At 38.8% G+C, this 21,113-nt stretch overlaps 2 protein-coding genes across 2 annotated transcripts in view; one reads left to right on the forward strand and one right to left on the reverse strand.

Moving 5' to 3' along the window:
- The window catches only part of ADGRV1 (adhesion G protein-coupled receptor V1), a 274,545-nt gene extending 259,841 nt beyond the window's left edge, over positions 1-14,704 (reverse strand). The window contains exons 1-8 of the mRNA XM_051782549.1: positions 14,607-14,704; positions 13,864-14,048; positions 10,354-10,373; positions 9,979-10,011; positions 4,225-4,341; positions 3,715-3,807; positions 2,028-2,117; positions 1,057-1,239 (exon numbers count right to left, since the gene is read on the reverse strand). Of these exons, the coding sequence (XP_051638509.1) occupies positions 1,057-1,078 (22 nt within the window). The 5' untranslated portion in view covers positions 1,079-1,239; positions 2,028-2,117; positions 3,715-3,807; ... (3 more) ...; positions 13,864-14,048; positions 14,607-14,704. The remainder of the gene's footprint in view (positions 1-1,056; positions 1,240-2,027; positions 2,118-3,714; positions 3,808-4,224; positions 4,342-9,978; positions 10,012-10,353; positions 10,374-13,863; positions 14,049-14,606) is intronic.
- Positions 14,705-15,158: 454 nt separating this feature from the next.
- LYSMD3 (LysM domain containing 3) lies at positions 15,159-18,387 on the forward strand. Its single transcript, XM_051782684.1, has 2 exons — positions 15,159-15,487; positions 17,308-18,387. The coding sequence occupies exons 1-2, from the start codon at positions 15,227-15,229 to the stop codon at positions 17,914-17,916; spliced, it is 870 nt and encodes a 289-aa protein (XP_051638644.1). The 5' UTR covers positions 15,159-15,226; the 3' UTR covers positions 17,917-18,387.
- The last annotated feature ends 2,726 nt before the right edge of the window (positions 18,388-21,113 follow it).

Here is a 21,113-nt window from a genome sequence, read left to right on the forward strand (position 1 = left end):
CAACAAATTAAAAATTGTATACTCCTGAAATATGTAAGCTTTTACATCATCAAATATTAGGCCATTTAAATTCTAAGCCTATTATGCCACAAAATATTTTATTGACTCATGAATCTGGTTCTTCTGGGTCTTTCCATGTGGAAACACTAAATCTGTTTAGTAGGAGAAGCTTGTTTTAGGCTTAAGCAACAGATAAACTAAATATATCACATTCTGTCTTCAGTTATTAAACTACTCTCATGTCAAATTCCTAAAATGCTTAGTACTTAACTGAAAGACTCATTCTAGAAGATGTGTGTAAAGTATTACCAGAAAAAAAGCCCTCCAGCTTCTATATAACGAACAAGATTCTTTTTAAATTCCATGTTATTTCACATCTGCACTATAAAGCAAGTATAGACTTATTAAAAAACAATGACTGATGTTTCTTATACATTGATCTTAACTTTATCTGGGCTAGCAAGAATGAATTATGCAACGCCTTACACAGAATCAGCATATTAAAAGCAAAAAGCAAAAGCAGTATTTCTAACAGTAACACTTACATGTCATATTTTAATTATTAACATTTAAAACTCATTCCTTGGCAGATGATGATTTTAAAACATTTATTCCTTAACTTACTCTCCTTTGCAATATACAATGCACAGGCAGCTTCTCCACTTCATTTATTTTCACCTAATTTAAACAGTCAATTAATGTTCTGCTCTTTGTTGAGAGTCAAAAATTGTCAGCTACGGCACTTCAGACTGAGTTGCATCCTGATAGGATGCCCTGAGAACAGGATTTTCCATTGGAAAGACTATTGTCTCCACCTGCCCGGCTCTGCAGAGCAGAAAGAGGAGCTGCTGGAACAACAGAAACCTTATCAGACTCTCACCATCCAGCTGCCCCTCGCGGGTGAGCAACACGCTCTGCCTGCCACTGTTAAGCCCTGTCCCTGCAGCAACAGGTGCTGCCGGCAGAACCCTGGGGACGCACAGGGAACATCTCTGCAGCTGGTATAGGATGCTTCCAAAGCGACTACCACCTCAGAGAGAGAGACAGCAAACCTACCTGGACCCCGGGACATGAACATCCGTGTCTTCTTGGACTCCGCCAGCCGCCTGCACACTCTCTTGTCACTCACGCATTATGCATTCCCCTCTCCTACTCCTCCCTCTTCTTTGCGCAGCGTGCAGCATTCTCCTCCCTCTCCTGACTCCCGCTGCCTTCCTACCGCTGTGGAGATAAAAGGGGCTGGGATGGAAGAGGACAAAATATTTTCAAAGCCTAGCAATCACCCCCGCGCTGCTGTAGTTGATACAGAGCGCTCCAGCCGCTGCCTCGGCAGTTCTTCCACTCGGCTTGGACTGTGTTGTTGTATTCCTGGGGGCAGCAAAACTGGCAGGTTTTATTACTGGATTATGACAGATTTTGGATTCAAGTTCTCAGCTGCATCAGAACATTCAGCTCATTTTAATTCACAGCTGCTCAGTGCTCTGCATGGGGAAACAATGTCCAATCCTAGATCAAGCATTGTAGGTGCAGCCATTTCTCTAATTAATATCAAATTTGTATTTTATGCTCACCATCATTCCAAGCAAATCCTGAGCCATGAGAGAGACACAAAGGTAACACTCAGATATGGTTAGTGTTGGCCCCCAAAACTCCCAAATTAATGGTAAACAAGTATCAAAATTTCTACTTAGCCAATAAAGGATAGAAGGTAGGAACAGAGCACAGAAGTATTAGAGCCAAAAAAACACAGGATCTAGAACACTCTATACCTTCTGATGGCATAGCCTGGTCACTACATCAATATTGTGTTGAGTTATGGTAATCATAATTTGGGAATAATGTAAACAAACTGGAAAAGGGAGAGAAGATGCTAGAGGATGAAGTAAGATTAGAAAAACTACTTAATAAAAGACTCAGACTTCAAGAAGCATTTTGCTTTTAAAAGTGATACTTCAAAGTAGGAAGCATTCCACCTAACAACTGCCACCCAGTCTAATGTAGAATCATAGTAGGATGGAATGAATTACCTCTAACAGGTGCTGATTTCCCTCCTCTCACTACAGACAGATCTCAAATGGTTATCCCAGACTACCGCCTTTCAGATAATCTGTATATATCTAGAGAGAAAATTAATGTCAATGAATAAACATTTTCAGTATAACTTATAAAGGCATGAATGACCTAATATACAGGTGGAAAAGTAGACATTAATAATCAGAACAAACTTCAGTTATGAGTGGAGGAAACAATCCACTGGGATGATTCACTAAAATTCTATTTTATAAAAAAAATTCAAGTGTACTTTTTTCTTCTCAAAGTCTACACTGTGCATCTAAAGACAACTTACATTTACATCTAAAGGCAATTTACATTGTTTGATCAGCTGTTTTATATGTTTAATCGCTCCTTGCACTAGTCTACAGTGCTTTATCTATGAATACATTTTTGATTAATACTTCAATACGCATAATCCTGATGTACCAGCTCCAGTTTATCTGTACTGAAAAGAGAGCAAGAAGCAGTCCTTCAAAGGCCAATACCAAAGAAGTCCTTTAAAGGCAGCTGCTGAATTTTACATCAGACAGAACTTAATGTATGAGCATGAGAGATAAGTAGTATGTTTTTCAATACCATACTGTTATTATTTTCCTATCTAAACCTCAAAATATAGTTCCCATATTGTTTTTCCTCTCTGGATCAACAGGTGGAAAGGATATTAGAGGTATAAGATTCTTTTTATCTTTTATTCTATAGTGTTGTTTCAGCTTGTACAACTTATTTCACGCTGTCCTTTTGTCATCCAATTTCTGCGGGAAGTTTGGCTCCTAGGAACAACTATCTTTAGGGCTGCCTCAATAGTCATCAGTTCTCAATTACAGCAGACTAGAGCATACATTGCTAATTACTGAGCTAGAAAACTAAAGAAGACTGAGAACTCAGACTTGGGCTCACTAATTCACATGGCTATTTTCATGGAGGTCTTTCAACAAAACTGCATTCAGATTCAAAATGATGGTACCTTTTTCTGCTCTCTCTGACTAAACATGTGGTTCTCCATGATTTAATCCGAGGATTTCCTGATTACTTTTTTTTTAATTTTTATCATACCACTCTAGGGAGCTGTGCTTTGTTTTGTTACACATGAGGATGAGACAGAGTTCACATGGGATTTTGTCAGTGATGGTCCTCAAGCAGCTGGAAGGCTGATTGACATAGGACACTCCACACACACTTTTAACAACTCAGCATGCAGCCCACACAGCACTCCTACCCCTTACAAATGTCAGGGACAAACAATCAGGCCTGGTATTGGACCTACAACAGATCTAGCATTGCACAGAACTGTGCTTCCAGGTCAGCCTTACTTCTCTTTTCAATAAAAGCAGTAAATAAGGTGTACAAAGTACACCCCTCAATCGTTTGTTTGTTTGTTTGGATATCCTTTGTCTTGAATTCATTAAAACTTTGTAAGTTAAAAATGGCTCTGCTGCAAGTAAACCAATTTTGAAAGCACCCACAATAGAATCAATGGGCTCTAGTTTGTTTGTTTGTTTTGACATCTTGCCTTTTCCCTTTACTGGCATCATCTGAAAGGAAAGACTAGGGAAGAGGGAGTTAGAAGAAACAGCTCCCTGAGAAAGAACACAGGACTTGAAGGAGCAAGAATAAAAAACATCCTAACAAAGGGCTTCAGATGTGTGTATTTTCTCTTACCTTTATATTTTAGTTTCTGTTAACAAAGATTTTTGTGTTGTATCAATGCCATTTTGTTTTCAGTACAGGTACTGATATCTTAATCCGCAAATACTAGAAAGCAAAAATAAATGCTGACAATGAAATTTTTATCCACAAATACCACTAAATTCACATTTGTTTTCACTTGTGACATCCAAGCTTCAGAATTCTGAGCTATTCAAGTATAAAACAAGGAGATTCTGAGAATTTGGAATTTTGGTCCTGCACAGATTTCCACACAGCTCTGTCACTTTTTCTGATCCTTTAGCTGAAACGGGCTCAACTACTCAGAATTAGGAACACTAAGCACATGCATAGCTCTGTCATAGATTAATCCTTAATTAAAATACACCAGACAGGTTATTTTTACCTCTTTCCTCTTTATAAATAAATCACTCAGACGTGAAACAACACTTCAAAATAGTAACATCTGCCAGACACTGTTCCGATTAGTTTCAGTGTATAGGCAGATACTGAAGCTGATCTTACCTTTTTTCACAGAGAGATGGTTTTCCTCCAAGAAATTTACTTGAGCTTGGTGGTTGGCTTTTGGGGGTTTTTTTAAGTGAATTTTCTTTGAACAATGGTCCATGGTGCTGAGCACTTCTGCAAGACAGACCATATTAGAGATGACCACAAACAGCTATATTCTTCCCTGTGCATGTTCAGCTGGCTTGTTTTTTAATTCTGCTTAGATATTTGTTTTCACAGATGATGTCTAGGATGCGTTCCCCTTATTCTTTCTTACTGCTTCTTCTCAGTGTGATTCACACGGGTCAGCACATCTACCTGGCAGTATTGCAAAAAACAGCAGCCAGAACTAGAGAATGTGACCTTAGCAGCACAGTCATCAGGGAACTATGCTAAAAGTCAGGCTTCAAAAGAGAGCAGAACTGACCAGAGGCCAGAACTGCTATTCTGGCTTGCTATTCCGTAACAGCTTAGGATCATGTTTGGGTTGCCTCTTCTTCAAAATGTGAAATGCGGTTTCTGATCACTTTCTGGTTGTCACCCATCTCAACCCTCTGGAGATTCCCATCCAGACACGCCCTGCCAGAAAGATGCACAACCACTGCCAAGTGTCACCTGGTGCCTCTACAGTAGTACCAGCCACTTGCTTTACTCTCTTTCCTGAACTGTGCCACATCCTTTTGTTAGGCTAGGAATGCTTTAATATTAAAATCTGGATTTTACTGCATAGCTTTCTGATGAATTAACAAACACATGCAAGAAAGAGCAAAAGGCACACAAATGCAAACAATACTAATAAACTGAGAAGACTAAATGACAAAATTTGAGTATTATGCTTCTGACTGGGTTGCTTATGCCAGACAGGTTGATATGGAGACATATGCAAGTAAATTTATGGTTTGATCCTCTATTTTTCAGAGATGTCCAGGATCTAAGAAAAATGAGAAGTTCCAAGTAGACTGTGCTCTTTATCAATGAACAAACATTAATAGTTTATGCTTCCTCTGATCAGCTTGGTAAAGGTTAACCTTTTTATGGTACATTCTGTTACTCGTATACTGAAAAAGCATGCTGATGTTAACATTTTAAAAGAGCATTTAACTGAAAAAAATTGAAGTATTTCTATTATTAGGAAAAAGTAAATTGTCCCTGGAACCTACTCACAAAATCCTGATATATTTTAACACATATTACAGCAGAAATGCTATCATATAGTCATAACCTTTTGATTAATGAACTTAGGCTCTCATTTGACAAAACTTCTGCAAAAAGCAAGATGACTTTTTAAAAATGTTAATTTAAATACATTAAAGTGTAAAAAAATGAACAATTAATGAGAGAATAACTGCTTTGTTTCAACTTACTGCATCTCAGATTTGGTTGATCAAGCTCTAGCAGGCCATTTTGACACAATTTATGTCATTTCGTGTCACTATGATGACACAAGAAGAATGCCATCTCTGAAGGAATGGTTTGGTCTTAAAAGGTTCCATAGCTCTTTTCAAGCCACACAGGATGCTTACTGGCTTGTGTGTCACATGGAAAAACAGCAAGATGAGAATCTGGCAAGAGCCGTCTGCCTGCTCCTCTTGTACAGTTACTGTTACTAAATAAAGTCACAGTCTTGTTTCTTCAAATCAAGAGTGTTCAGCTCTTCATTTGCAGCATATCACTAACAATGTACATTGTATGCAGCTTTTTCATAAAATATTCATCAAAACACACAACTTCTGAGCATGTCTAGACTGTAAATTAAAAAAGAATGCTTACTAAAAGTGTGTTTTTCTAAAGGTAAAACATAATAAAAATATTAAAGCCCCTCCATAATCTCTTGCATCTAATTTGTTCCTAATTACAAAGTATTCAAAAACTATTTAAACATAAAAGCAAGAGGATTCCAGCTGCTGCACACAACTTAAATTGTTTTCCCAATTCACAGCTAGGTATTCTGTTTGCTTCCTTTCAAATGAAGAAAACACTACTTAGAAACATAAAAAAACCCTGTTTTTCAACTTAAGAGTTGACACTTTTCTGAAATTCTTTAAGTGAAACATTGGAATATTTTCTCACTGGTTGCTTACTTTCCTCTCTCAAAATCAAAGACAAATTACTTGAGTAAATGTGAAATTGAGTACCTATAATAAACACAAACTTTCAGTGAAAACCTGCAAGGCCAGAATTTCTGTCTCAGAAGTAACTACCTTCCATGTTTATGAATTTGTGTTCCTGGCTGTGTGGAATCCTGGCATCCATCCTTGCTGTAATGTTGTGCCTACAAAGACACACTGAAACATCTTAGCATTCTGATGCTGAGATGGTGCTTCTGAGGACTGTCAAACATGCACAGGAAAAAACAACTAACAGCTGCTAACACAGAGGATAACACACACTCTTTTCAAAGCTGGTCTGCAAAGGAAAAAATGCAACTGTTCTCAATATATCTGCTTTCAGTTTAATTTACACTTTGTGCTTCAAAGGCCTTCGCGACTTCCTTCTATTAATGCAATTCTTGACCTGCAACATTTTTAAGCTAGTGAAACAACTGTATGTCATTATTTTCTATTATTTTTTCTAAAATGTTATGCATTTATGTCACTTTTCCCTGTAATACCTTAAATTTGAGTACATTAGATGCAGGAAGATGGATCATCAGACCACTTAATTATCTTAATATTGCAAAGCATCCTAAAACAACTGCATATAAAAGTTCTATACATGATTTGTTATTCTTTATCCAAGTATTGCATTGGAGTGTGCATTGATGCAGTAACATCACTTGTTATATAAATATTCCTAGAAAAACATAACGCATGTAACGGTACTATGAAACACACATTTACATGGCCTTCTAATTTATAGCATTCCAAATCAAAAGAGAGGTAGTTCAGACAAGAAATAAAAAGAGATATACAGAGGAGAAGCTACTGAAATGCATGTTTAGGGTACACGGTATAAAATAATAAACCCCACATTCTTTAAAATCTGTGTAAGATCAGCTCACTTGATCTTTTAAAGTTGCTTCCAGTTTATGCCCACCATGTGTGGTGCTTCCCTGTGGTTTGTTATTTTATTTCAATGGCAGAGGGAGGAAAACAGCAAAGCTCAGTAACCATATTGCATAGCACAATGTAACCATGGAAGCATTTGTCCACTTGTCAGAGCCTCTCCAGAAGGATTCAGTCATTCATTTCACTGAATCAATATTGAAGCTTTTAAGATTTATTACTCGAGGGAGGAGGAAAACTAATAAAACAAACTCCTTGTTGCTTCCCATTAAATACATCTTGTCACAGTAGGCATATTAATACCTCGTAAACACTTTTCTGATGCCGTGTGGGCAATGTTGCTGACTCTCCTGATGAAGATTACTCGTAGTGCATTTGCATTCACATGCCTGATACTCACTGAAAGAACTTAAAGGTTTCTGACATGTTCTGCTGTCCCATATAGAAGCTGAATCAACTACAAAGACAAAAGTTGTAAGAAAACAAGGGTGGGAGGAATCTGTTTTAAAATTCATGAAAATGCTCTCTTCAAAGAGTCTATTTCTACTAGATCACTCTCTTATTTATGTCATAAACTGAATATTTGTAATCATATGTTAAGTGCTTGAAAAGGTTGAATGAAATGATTTATTTTATAAGTACAAAAATATGCTGTGGTTATCTAAAAATTACAAAGGCAAAACTGAAACAAATATGTTTGCTACAAAAACCAGCTATTAAACCATAAACTGATAAATATGCTAGATTACAAATAGCCATAGTATGCAACAATTTTTTTTTGTTGTAACCAATTTTATGCTGAAAATTTGAAAGAAGGTATAGCAAGATGCTTACAACTACAGTATCCTTACTATTATTAATATCGGGAGCAGAGAGTATTAATTCAACAGCGAAAATTGAAACACAGAGTTCCAGTATTTATCCACGCAGCAGGCTACAAATGTCACACCTGCTGCTATATCAAAGATTTTCATGACTCTGAATCAGACTCTTTACCATGAGACAGCCCCCCTGCTCCAACTCCCTTCTACTATTCCCTCTCCCTTTTGTAGAAAGCTGCTCAGCATATTCCCCACTATTCCAGTCATAAGGAGCTTAAAACAAAGGATAAAAGTAATGCCAGGATATTTCAGAGAACTCCCTAGCTTGCCTATAAGCCTCCATTCACATGGGAAGAATAGCAGAGGGGTGCAAGAGGCGGCTGCACAGCTGATAGAATTGCAGGGGTGTGTAAGGGCACTTTCCCACTCAATGGAGTGACATCAAAGGATGGTTTGCCAGGGAAAGTTTCTCAGCTGTAGAAATGTACCAGTACAGAATACATTCACAGTAGAAACTGGTAAGACAGCGGGCTTGTAAGAAAAGAAAGTCTGTATCAATGAAGAATTAACCTTATCCACAGTGCTACCAGTAAGGGTGAATTATCTGTATATCAAGGAGGCCAGAGGAAGTTTCTGCCACAGCTGAAATCCTAATGATTAAAAAATACCATGTAGCATTCAACTCCTCCCCATGGTGGTCAAAACTATCAAAATCCTTAAGCTTTTTCTGTACAAAATTAAGAAAAAGGGTTTTCTTGAGTGACAAAAAGCCAGTATTTTACATTTAGGTCTCAATAAGCATATATCTTAGTGTAATAGTATAGTAAAAATTAAATCCAAGAGAAAATTAAAAAATAAATACAGCGTATGGTAAAGGGAACTAGAAAGTAGACATTTTAAGTTATACTATATAAATTATAGGAGAGTAAAGACATTAGGGAAAACCACTATGTTGGCAAGACAGCGACAACTTTAATAACCATATTTTAAATGTCCATAACAATCAATTAAAAAAATACAAAAAGAATTTAAGAATAATGCAGCCTGACAGCAAAACTAGCCAAAATAATGTAAAGGCTTACGCGGTATTTTACTTATAAGGAGGTAAAAGAAATTAATAGCGTAAATCATCCTGGTTTAATTTTTAAGAACGTGAAAGAAATGAATAAAGTAAATAATATCGTATACAAATAGTGCAATATGGTTCAATTCTGAAATATTATAATTTGAATGACAGTAATTGTGCTGGTAGAGGAGAACTGAATAGTTGGAGGACTTACTTTTTAATCACATTACCTTGTAGTAAAGACACAGTGCAATGCTAGTAAGCAGTGACTCCTATATAAATGGATTAAAAACTTTCTGGTAGATCTTCAAAAGCATTCTGCTGTAAGAGGTTATGAATAAAATATATGTTTGTGGCAGAGTGGCAGAGAGAAGATTCTCTTGGTCAGGCATGAAAAATATGACACTGACTATGTGGATGACGATGACTAAATTTATTACTAATAGAGTATCTAAATATTGTCAATGCGGTATATAATATAAGCAGGTCTAAAGGGTTATAGTATCTGCAGGCTCAGCAGGAAACATACAAACATACAGGTTTACAGTCTTGGACCTTACAGAATGCACAACTACAAAGCAACAAAGCAGCTATGGAGCTACTTTAGGATTTTATCTCTGCATGTGACCAGACCTTTGTGCTTTTATTCACTCATCCAAAAGTGAGTGTTCCCTGTCTTCGGGCTGGAGATACCCTGCAGGCATCCCTAGGAAGCTGAATTCCCACTCAGAAGCTGCCAGAAACCTTGGGAGACAGTTTTCCCCATTAGCTCAATCTCCAGCAGCATATTATACCATTTTGTAGGCTGATGTGCACCGACACCAATTGCAATCATCAGAGCTCCCCCATTCCTCCTGCAATTCCCACCTGGTGTTCTAACCTCAGGACAAATCCCATTGCCAATCAGGGATAACTGCAAGAGAGAAGGAGTTGAAGACTTGACTATCTTTGGTCTCTGCCTCAGCATTTCATTAGGAACAAATGAAAATATTTCTATTACGTAGTTCAAGAAGGGTTAAAAATAAATCTGCTGCTCCTCAACACTCTCTCCCTGTAAATACAAAAATTGCACCTGGATGTTTGTGACATAAGTATTAGCAGAAAGGAAATGACAATATAACAGTGATACAGCTCACCTGGTAAGCTGGCTCCATTAAAACAAGTCATGTTAACACTGCTGAATACCTTCAAAGTTAAAATATAAGTGTTCTGGACCATTTCCATCTGAAGAAACTCAAACAGAGAAGAGGCTTACCATAAGTGTCCAATGTGATTCTGTGACAGGAAAAACAAAAAACACTGCAATCTTCAGATACACTGATCAACAGCAGATTAGTGAATAGCAGTTGGTGTGGTGGAATCATTTACTTTTGTATATAGCACAAATGGGGAGAATATTTGAAGTTGCATAAACGGTGTCCGCATTTTAAAAACAATGCTGAAACCCACAAAGGATCCAAACAAATCAAATTACCAAAAACTGAGAGCTAGAGAAAGCAGAGAGCAGAAGATAACAAATTCTGAATGTTCAATTCATTAAAAATAAACGTGGTAAAGACTTGAGGACAGTGTAAAAATTCCCTCAGAGAAAAAACAAGATGAATAATGAAATGGTTCTTTACTTTACCCAGGGAAAACATATCAAAAAGTAACAGCTATTCCTACTCTTTATTACAGCAAAAATCATCCTGCAAAAATAGGAAGGAATATATGATAATCTTTGCAACTCACAAACAAACAAACAAAAACCCAACAAAACAAACAAAAAAGACCTTCAAAAAACCCACTTCACTTATCACACTACAGAAACACTTATTCATCAATAGAGTTATACAAATAGGAATCCAGAATCTTACAGCAAAATTCATCTGTGAATAATCTGAAAGAAATTTTCAAGAATCTATACTCCATTTTTGCATACTGTTTTTACCATAACTGATAGATTTTCTTATTCAGAGGATACTTGAGCAGAATAAAATAAAATGTAAATCAGAAGCAAATATGCAGTTCTTTACATTTTTTTGAAAACTAAATATCAAACAACCAATGCATCCTACTGGCTGCGTTATGGAAGACAAAGAGCATATTTTTATTTTGAATACACATTAAATTTAAATAAAATTAATTTAAAAAGTAACTGATTCTCATCAAGTGACCAAAGGGAAACAGCAAATATGTGAAATATGAAGTAGAGAAAATACAGTCTCAATCCAAGGACCTTTTTTCATTTATTCTCATTAAAACCATAACAATATTAAATTAAACAATTAAATTTTGTGGTAATTTTTAATCCATTCTTCTTGTTGGAACCTTGCTAACTAAAAAGGGTTTTGGCTAGTTTTGAGGATCAATGGTTGGACGCAATGACCTTAATAGTATTTTCCAGCCTAAATGATTCTATCATTACAGCTAAATATAAACATGTAAATATTTCCACTGAAGAACAGACTACACAGTGTCTGTACATTTAGCATTATTTGCTTCTTGCATAGTTCTAGCATTCTTAAGTAGCACCTCTTACTGCTTCTTACAGTCACAGCTTAATGACTTTATTTGGTCTCCACTGGAGCTGCAGATCTACCTCAACATTACTATTTCCTAAGATTTTCCTACCATTCCTAATTATCAAGCAGAGAACAGACACAGATAGGCTGCATATTTATTTCTGTGTGATTCTCTTAATGAGTCATAACTAATCACGCCATTCAAGCAATTAAAACATACATTTAGATAACTAACAGTAGCTATCTAAATGTAAATCTAGCCCTGTGTTCCCAAATCATATAATGACTTACAAAAACAGTGGTGGCACGTGACATGTAGGTAGTTTCCAGCTGGAAAGCATATGTCTGGGATTTTTTTAATTAAAAATTACTAACAAGTTTTGCAGCCCTCTTACATCTCCTTTATAATTCCTTTCTATTAATTTATTAAGATCTTTTTAATATTCCTAAGTATATACTTAACTTCCTAGTTCTGATCAGGCTACATAAGACATAACACGACCAAGGGGAATGTGATACAGATTCGTGCAGTTGCTGTTGGAATGCCATGGAGTGATTAACACTGACCCTGTTGCTCATTGAGAATGCACTATTAGGATATGCAAAGTAACTTACATGGGGATGGAGAAAGGCTGTATTCCTATTAGCATTCATGGCAGCTCCAGTCTTGTTCATCAAGTTTGGAATATACCCTTTTGTTATTGATGGGAAAATGTCACTAGTTACAAATGGTAACACACAGGGGTGTAGCAGGGTCAAAGCAAACTCCAATACTTTCTTTCGCCCTCTAAGGCAGAGTGCTGCTTCAGCAGTTCTTTTTTGACCTGATAGTACACCTTTTTAGATAATAGAAATGGTGAAATTCCCTGTCCTGATCTTTTCTGTAGCCTCACCTCTCAAAGATTGAAGAAAACCTCCAAAAGGATATGCCATTAGTGGTGTATGATGGGACAATCATTAGACACCACTGCAAACATCACTGCATATGAAGTCTGCCTTCAAACAACTCCTCTCCAGGTCCACCCACCACTCTGACGGGTCTCATAAAACAGTCTTTCAACAGCATGAATAGGGTCTGAGTCATCAGTTTCCCAGCTACAGACAACTACAGTCACTTCACTTCTATTACTGAAAGCTTTCTTTAAAAAACAAAACAAAACTGCTCTTGCTGCAGATATCCCTTGCCAGATGTGGCCTTAGACCTCTTTATAGATGGAATCCTGACTCACTAGGTTAAAATTAATTTTCTTCAACTTGAGATCCCATGAGAAAACTCAGGGTTTATTGGGAATTCATTCAATTTTGTCATCTTAAGTATTGCTCTTTCTGGAAATACAGTTGGTGGAAGATTCATTCTACTTGCATAAAGACATAAAATCATTCTGGGACTTCTACAAGTATGTTCACACATTTGTCATGTAATCTAACTATTTAAGCTTGTCTTTGTTGGAGTGAGGCTGTATCTAAGCCTTCAGTGCAGCTATGCTAATCAGCACAAGCTGTGCATCTGACCCATGATAAAAATAGGAAGCTTATTGCTGAGTAGGCTTTGATTGGGAAGATGCTATGAGAGAAGAAAAGAAATTGCCCTTCAAGAAGACACCACGCTGCTCACTGTTAATTACATCTAAGACACTCAACAAGGAAAATGTTACGTAGGGCCAAGTGCCAAGAAAATATCCCTAGTTAGGTTACTAAATGGTTTGGAAATTGTCTCTTGACTCGTAAGAAACTTTGGTTTGAGGAAATTCTAATTACACTTGGCATCTACTGCAATATTTTAACAAATGCAGAATAAGAAAGCCTGAAAATTAGGAAGGTCCAACTTCCTCCAGGTAGGAAATCCTGTTTAAACATTAGTACTATTCCATGGTTCTCCACAAAGGGCAGTGATCTGGGCAGACTTCCTTGAAATGGCCAGATCATTATTTTAGGCTTACTGCTGACTTCTGTACCTGAGAATATTTATATTCTTTCAGGCACCCTTCTCTTACAACACAGAAATTCTATGCTCTTGAGAACATTTATGCAAAAGGTATTGCTTTTCTTGTAGATGCTATTTAGCTAGAAAAAGCCTTAGGAATTTTTAATCACATTGAATCACATTAAATCACATTTTTAATCACATTTTCATTTTAACTGATCCATCCCTCATTCACAATAGAACACTATTTTAAGGTAGCTATAGATATATGTATGTGTATATACATATATATATATTTACCATTTAAAATAGGGCAAGACACAAGAAAACACTGCACCTTGATAGCTTATTTTACAATGTCTGGAAACGTGGCTCCAATCAAGCTTCTGTGGGTGTGAGCTACACAATTGTTAGCTCTTATGTTTATGTCCCTCAGACTCAAGTCATCTAGTTTTCAAAGCTCAAACACATTTCTAGCCACCTTGGCTGTTCAGGAAAGCCTGGAAACATCATATAACAAAGCTCAAAAACAAAAAGAAAAAAAAACATTATTTAAAATTACTTTAAAATTAGATTTAATCTTTACAGGAATCAGACTTACAAATGCATTTGTCTTCAGCAACAATGCGATCATTTGTTACAACGTATTTAGCCTAGCCTTAGAGCTGTCAGGTTTTGTAAGAAATATTGTACTTGCTCCTGCTGTAATCAAAAACTTCCTTCTAAGACTGCGTCAGGAGAAACCCACACTGGGTTAAATTTACTAGTTAAGACTAGGAAGTCTGTGTATTGCCTCAGCACCCCAACAGCTGCTGACAGTCCTTTAGAGTGAAAATTACTTTACTAGGGGAGGAAAGCTGAAATACCTACAGGGCTCAATTTACGGTTTCTCTCGTTAGAAACATACATCAACGTGGGCTGCACACCTGTAGCTCTGCAGGACCAGTCCTGAGGGGACAGGTGTGGGGGCATAAAAGGAAACTGCCCGGCAACTTCTGAGGGCGCAGCAGTGCAGGACTAGCAGGTACAGGATGTGCAGAGGAGCTGCGAATACTTAACAAGCAAAAAGGGGTCTCTTACTGGCCCAAATACACGGGAGCTTCGTACCCGAGCAGCCTCCATTTCTTCACAAAGAGGATCAGCAAAAGCGAAAAGAAAACCCCATGGCTGAACTCGCACAGGGGCGGTTCGAGTGGAAGTGGAGGTGAAGCGCCTCCCAGAACAGCGCCCCGGCCTCCAGCGCCGGGCGGCCCAGCGGCGGGGCCGCGACACACGGGCGGCAGGACCGGGACACACGGGCGGCAGGACCGGGACACACGGGCGGCAGGACCGGGACACACGGGCGGCAGGACCGGGACACACGGGCGGCAGGACCAGGCTCGTCCCCGGGGGTGGTGTAGCCCCGTCATGCCCGCACGGACGACCCCGCCGGCGCAGCTTCCCGCTCGCCGGCCTCCCCCAGAGGGCGGGGCGGGGGCGGCGCTGCGGACGTGGCGGCGCGGCGGCCATAACGGAGCGGGGCCATGCGGGGCGGGGGCAGGCGGGGCCCTTCCTCCCTCTGCCCTCCCCCCCCAGGGGCCGGCGGGCGCTGGGCGGGGACGAAGAGGAGGAGGAGGAGCCGCCGCCGCCGCCGCCGCCGGGGTGGGGCTCGCCTTGGAGGGTGCCACGCCCGCGGTGCGTTGTAGGGCCGCCTGCGGAGTATGGCCGGCAGGGGTGCGGGCAGCGGCCCGCAGGGACCCGCCGTGGCGCAGCCGCCCGCCGGCGGTCACCTGTACCCCGTGGTGAGCGCCGAGAGCGAGGGCCCGGAGGAAGAGGGTGAGGTGTCGGAGCTGCGGCCGCGGGGCAGGGAGAAGGTCCGGCGGAGCACGTCCAGGGACAGGCTGGATGACATCGTGCTGCTGACGAGGGACATCCGGGAAGGGGACACGCTGAACGCGATCGCGCTGCAGTTTTGCTGCTCGGTAAGGGCCGTGGGGACGCCGCGGGCCTCAGGAGTGGAAACTGACGTCAGGGTGTCAGTGTGGCAGCAGCGTTCCGGTTCCGTGGGCTTTAACCCCGAAAGCTACTGAAAGCGCACGAACAAGTGCGTGGCTTTGCTTGTGGCGCTCTGAGAGACCACACGTTACAGTCAAAGGTCGTCACTTCAGTGCCATCCTCGCTGTTAGACTGGTGCTGAGGGGGGTAGTTGCTGAACCACTTAAAGGTTTGTGTGGAGCCCTAATTCCATGATAGTAGGGGGAAAACCCTCTGTAGTCTTATTCTGAGTTCTGCTAAATTGCCTGAATATTTTAAGCTTGAACTTCTTGTACCGTTGGGAACGTTCTGCCCCTGTACGCCCGTCTTGGTGCTCGCTGCTTCTAGCTCAGTTCTTACCTTAGTCCGCTCAATGCCTTGCCTACCCAGTAATTTTGGCTGGCCAGTACTAATTAAGGCGGTGGCATCTGTCATGGCTCGCTTTTTCAGTTTTAACACAAAATCAGTGGTGTGTTTTGGTGGGATTGACTGCTAAGTGTGCATGGGCCAAGAGGTCACATTCAGAATCCATATTTTACAGAACTCTTGCTGTTGTCTAATTTTTCAGGCAGAAACAGAATTGGGGGCCTCCTGTTGTGAGCTTAGGTACTAAAGTCTTGACATAACTATTTCCTAATCATGGCAGACCTTAGCCTCATTACCCAGTTCTTGGCTTCAGAACCCACTGCAATTAAGTATTTGGGGCACGTTTACTAGATCAGGCTTCAATAAAAAATGAGATAACTGAGTTGCGCTCTTTCTTGGAAATTCAGGAGAATGTGGAAGAGCGATCCTGGAGTTTTAGGCAAAAAGTATAACTTGCGTTGTGGTGGGATCACTAACCACTGGGTAAATGCTGCATTTGGCATTTTTTTATGCTAATCCAATTTATTCCACATGGGACACAAAACAAATACCTTGTTATAGGACCTGAAAAACTTATTCATGTTATTAAGTTGATTGATGTGAACTTGGGTACAGTGCATCTTAAAATGGGCACAATTCCTGCGTGCTTTGCAGGTGTTGCAGAAAAGCACTGGGTTGGAAGTACTTCATTACAGTGAGGTTTGTGGCTGTGCCCTCTGTGGTGAGGGAGTTCCTATCTCAGAGTGAAAGCCAATGATTATCCAAGGGCACTTAAATCCCTGCAGAGTATTTTTCACATTAGACTTAAAATCTGAACTTACTGAGAGCAAAATGAGATTCATTTTGAGCAAGGATAGGGAAAGGGGAGAGCTGACTTGGGTAGGGTGGATGATACTTTTAAGTTATGCTTGATTTCTGTCTTAGCCCTCAGAAGCAGCGAAAAACACAGCTGTGGCTAGATAAATTGGAAACTCACTAATTTGTAATATTCCTAATTCAGAAGTTTTCAATTTAATTAGAAACTCAGTAAGTTACGTCGTTTGAAAACAGAGGTTAAATCTCATTCATTTCACAGAGATAGTTACCAAGCGATGGATGAACATACATTACGTAAACACATATGTGTGAAGTGACTTTCAGTCTTCTTATATGAAGTGACAAGGTTTGTTACCTCATAATTAATTTACTTCTTGCTGTAATGTTGTTCAGATTTGGTCTTTGACCTCTTTCACTTCATACTGTTTGAATGGGTATCTGGTTTAAAAAAAAAAAAAGTAAAGCAAAATAAAGGTCTTGCCTTTGTTTCCATAGGAAAGACTTATATTTCTGAAGGGTATGGTACTATTAAGAGAGTTGTGTTTCAATGGGGCTGCAGTGTTTTAACTGTTGTTCCTATTTTTAGGTTGCAGATATCAAGAGAGTTAACAATCTTATCAACGATCAAGATTTCTTTGCCTTGAGGTCTGTTAAAATTCCGGTGAAAAAGTTTAGTGTATTGACTGAAACGCATGTCTCCCCAAAAGGAAGACAAGTCCTTCGGCCTGCTCTCTATTCCCCAGAAGTGCAGGAAACATCACTTTCTGATAAATTCTCTGCTAATGAGACTGCTGGCAACTTCTTAAAAGAAGTGGATCGAGATATAGAAGAAATAGTGAAGTGTAATGATACAAAGAAAGAGAATCTTAATGAAGTTGTTTCTGCTTTAGCAGCCCAACAGGTTTGTTTTGAAACTGATGGTAAAACTAAAAAAAGCAAGGATCCTTACTACGGAGCAGACTGGGGTATAGGATGGTGGACAGCGGTAGTGATTATGTTGATCATTGGCATAGTAACTCCAGTTTTTTATCTCCTGTATTACGAAGTTCTGGTGAAAGCAGATGTCAGTCACCATTCTACAATGGAATCTTCCCATTTGTTTGTCACAGCAGTATCGCATCAGAAACAAATAGAAAATGGAATAAATCCAGCGAATGTTATCAATGTTGATAATCAAGGAGACTTTCAGCATTAACAACAGAGTACCACATGTAACTTATTGGTAGACACATAACATAGTGTTAGGCAAAGGGGAAACCACAGAATGCGAAATGTACGTGGAACGCAGAGGAAACGAGTACTGATGTATGACTTGCCCTCATGGGTAGTGTTCCACCACAGGGATATTTCTGGGGATCATGTAATCTCTGAATATGCCTAAGACAGGCAGTTTGCAAGACTGGGATACAAATTAAGCTATAAAATCATCTCTGAAGCGTTGCACTTTTTTCTATTTTGATAGACATATGTTTTTTAATTAATGATGAGGTGAAAAAATGTAGTTTGAACTAACACACAAGGAGTCTCACTGTGCGTTTTACAGCCCAGAAATGGGCATATGGGGATATCTTAACTTTTAAACATATGAAAATATTTATAGAATTCATAGTACTCTTCACTTTTTAATATCAGGTTTACAGTTGTCAATTAAAATGCTGTTCTCATATTTTTCTCTTTCTTATAGAGTAAGATTTTTTTTTAGAACCCAATCATTCCATAATTAGTTACCACTATGAAGTTCCTTTTTTACAAGTGACTTCTACAGAGGCAGTAGCAAATACTTAAGCCAGAATCTTTAATTCTTGTGCCTGTGGTCAACCCCTTCTACAGTACTTTTCAATGTAGGCAGTAGGATAATTTGTTTTCTCTGTGTGTGACACTGTGCTTCAACACAGTCCAGTTGAGAGAGTCGTCCTGAAACTTCACATTCTTCTGTGATATGCTGCTGAAAACTGACTGGACTGCATTCTCATCTGGTCAGCTGTGTGTAGGAATGAAAGAAGTGCAGAAGTGTGGCACCTTGCTGTAACATGAATTTTTTTTTTCCCCCTTCAGCCAATCTCAATTCAGGACCATATGCTAATGGTCTTGTGCCCATGAACCTCAAACACTTTTTCCTGAAATCTCCTAGAAAACTTCAAATGAGATTTAATGCCTGATAGCAAATTGCAGCAAAATAGACAAGTTGCAGCTTCAGACGTTTTCTTTACATAGTAGTGTATTTCATCTGTTCTTGAATGTTTCACATGGAGTTTCATGATCAACCTTGGTTTTCCCCTCTTTTTCTCCCCTCCCCCACCAAACCAACAACAATCAAAACAAAACAAAAAACAACAACTCTGGACTCTTCATACAGAAAGAAGGAGTTACTTGTGTACTCAGAATACTTTTAAATAAAAACTGAGATGGTGCCTATAATTTTTTTTGTTGTGTTTACCTTGTGGAGCAAAACTCCATTGCCCTGCTCAAAATACTATTCATTACTAAAACCCAAGATTAACTAACTTGATTATAACTTATAAAGAGAGAAGTGGAAAAATAATCAGTATCCTTTACACAACTATTGTAAGCTTTCCATTGTCTTGACTAAGTATATAGGTATATATATATATATAGTATAAAAAAATCTGGTAAAGTAAATGTTTCCTTACTATTGAGTTATTTCAAAGTGCTTTATCAGGTTCTGAGAGTAAGACCCCATCTATTCTTGGCGCAGATAGTCTTCACTGGCATGCCAAGTGTATGAACATGAATTGGCTAACTTGTATTATATTGAAATTGAAGGCAGGCCAAAGCTTGAGCGAAAATGGTATACAGTTAGGTATGTGAACCTGTGGCTCTTGAACCCTTTGTTCAGAGGGGCAGCTGTGGAGATAGTGAGCCTACTCATAGTCTCTGCACTAGAAAAGAGATTACAAACAGGCATGAACTTAATGGTTCACATAACCCTTGTTTTCAAAGATCTTTTACAGTAATAGTTCATTTCACGAAGACAATATGCCAATAACACAAATATAAATACTGAGGTACCAGTTCTAGGTAATGCTATATGAAAAACCGCATTGCAAAATACTTCTTGGTGGCTAAAGTGATACAGCTTCTAGGGTTAAAACTTTAAAAGGATTTACTCTAGTCCAGACAAGAGAGCTTTGGCACATGAAGACAGATGTTTACTGTAAGGTATGAAACTTGGTATATAATGTGTCAGCTTTTTTGCTGCAAGCTTATTTACTAGTTTGCTTCTTCCCCCATCATTCTGTTCCTGAAATCTCAACAGTTCTAATACTTTATCCTTCCATTTCTTACAGATTCATCAAAGCACGTTAAGTTAGCTATTGTGATGATGCAACATAAGCCTCATTTACTGCACATACCTGAACTGATGGGTATTAAATTGCCATTGGTGTAGAAGTGAAATTAACTTTGGCTGTGGTCTGACTAGGTCAGGAAGGTCTCTGTCTGTTGATGTAAGGATACAGAAGTCTGTGGTTAACTGATGCTTTTTGTTATATGGTGGCACAGATGAAGAGATCTTTGTCCCAGGCTTTGGGCCTTTACAGTGTTGGAATACCTGTGGCTTACTGTCCCCTTGATTTACCTTAGGATAAGTAGTCCTTGGAAAAACATAAAGGGACAGCTCTTTAACTGGACTGTATTACATTCTAATCAAGAGCCTGGAATGTTTTTACAAATGTATGACATAGCTTATTTCATGCAGCACTTTTTATCAGAAGATGCAGTAGGTCTTTTTCCAAGATTGTAGGACTCCTGGTCCTGGTAAACTACAAAGATCAGCTGACATGGCTTTCTCCAGGATGCAGGGATCTTTACTTTTTTTTTCCAAAGTTCAGCACAACTGGAAATGCATCATCACATCAGCTCTGGATAAACAGGGTAACTGCTCTGTAAGAAACTTAAATCTGACTTAAGTTAAAATCTGTAAAGTTAAGTCTTCCAGAAACTGACTTCTTAAAAATAAAAACAACAACAAGACACAAAATAACTGAGTTGTAAATCACCTTTTGGATCAATTGCAACATATTGATCAGGAAGTTGGTTTTAACTTAAGTGCGTATTGCACTGTTGGATCATATAAAATTGAAATGTTTTAAAACTGCTATTCTTTGGAATATATTGTCACAAATAGTCTTTGTATAACTTTTATAAAGCCTGAAAATACAACTTTGTAAAACACTTCTGGGTGAGGATGCAAGTCTTATTTTAAATACTTCTACTCTTCTGCTTTTAGAAGAACATAAGTAATACATGTAAAATAAAGGTTTTATTTTAGACAGCGGTGAAAGTGGTGCATATAATATATTCTTAGCTGTACATACTGTGCATGTTTTATTACAGGAGGCCCCTACTTGTATTTGTTTTGGCCAGTTTTTA

The sequence above is a fragment of the Manacus candei genome, unplaced genomic scaffold (genome assembly GCF_025592945.1).
Source record: "Manacus candei isolate 608988 ecotype Guabito, Panama unplaced genomic scaffold, ASM2559294v1 h1tg000016l, whole genome shotgun sequence".
Classification (NCBI taxonomy): domain Eukaryota; kingdom Metazoa; phylum Chordata; class Aves; order Passeriformes; family Pipridae; genus Manacus; species Manacus candei.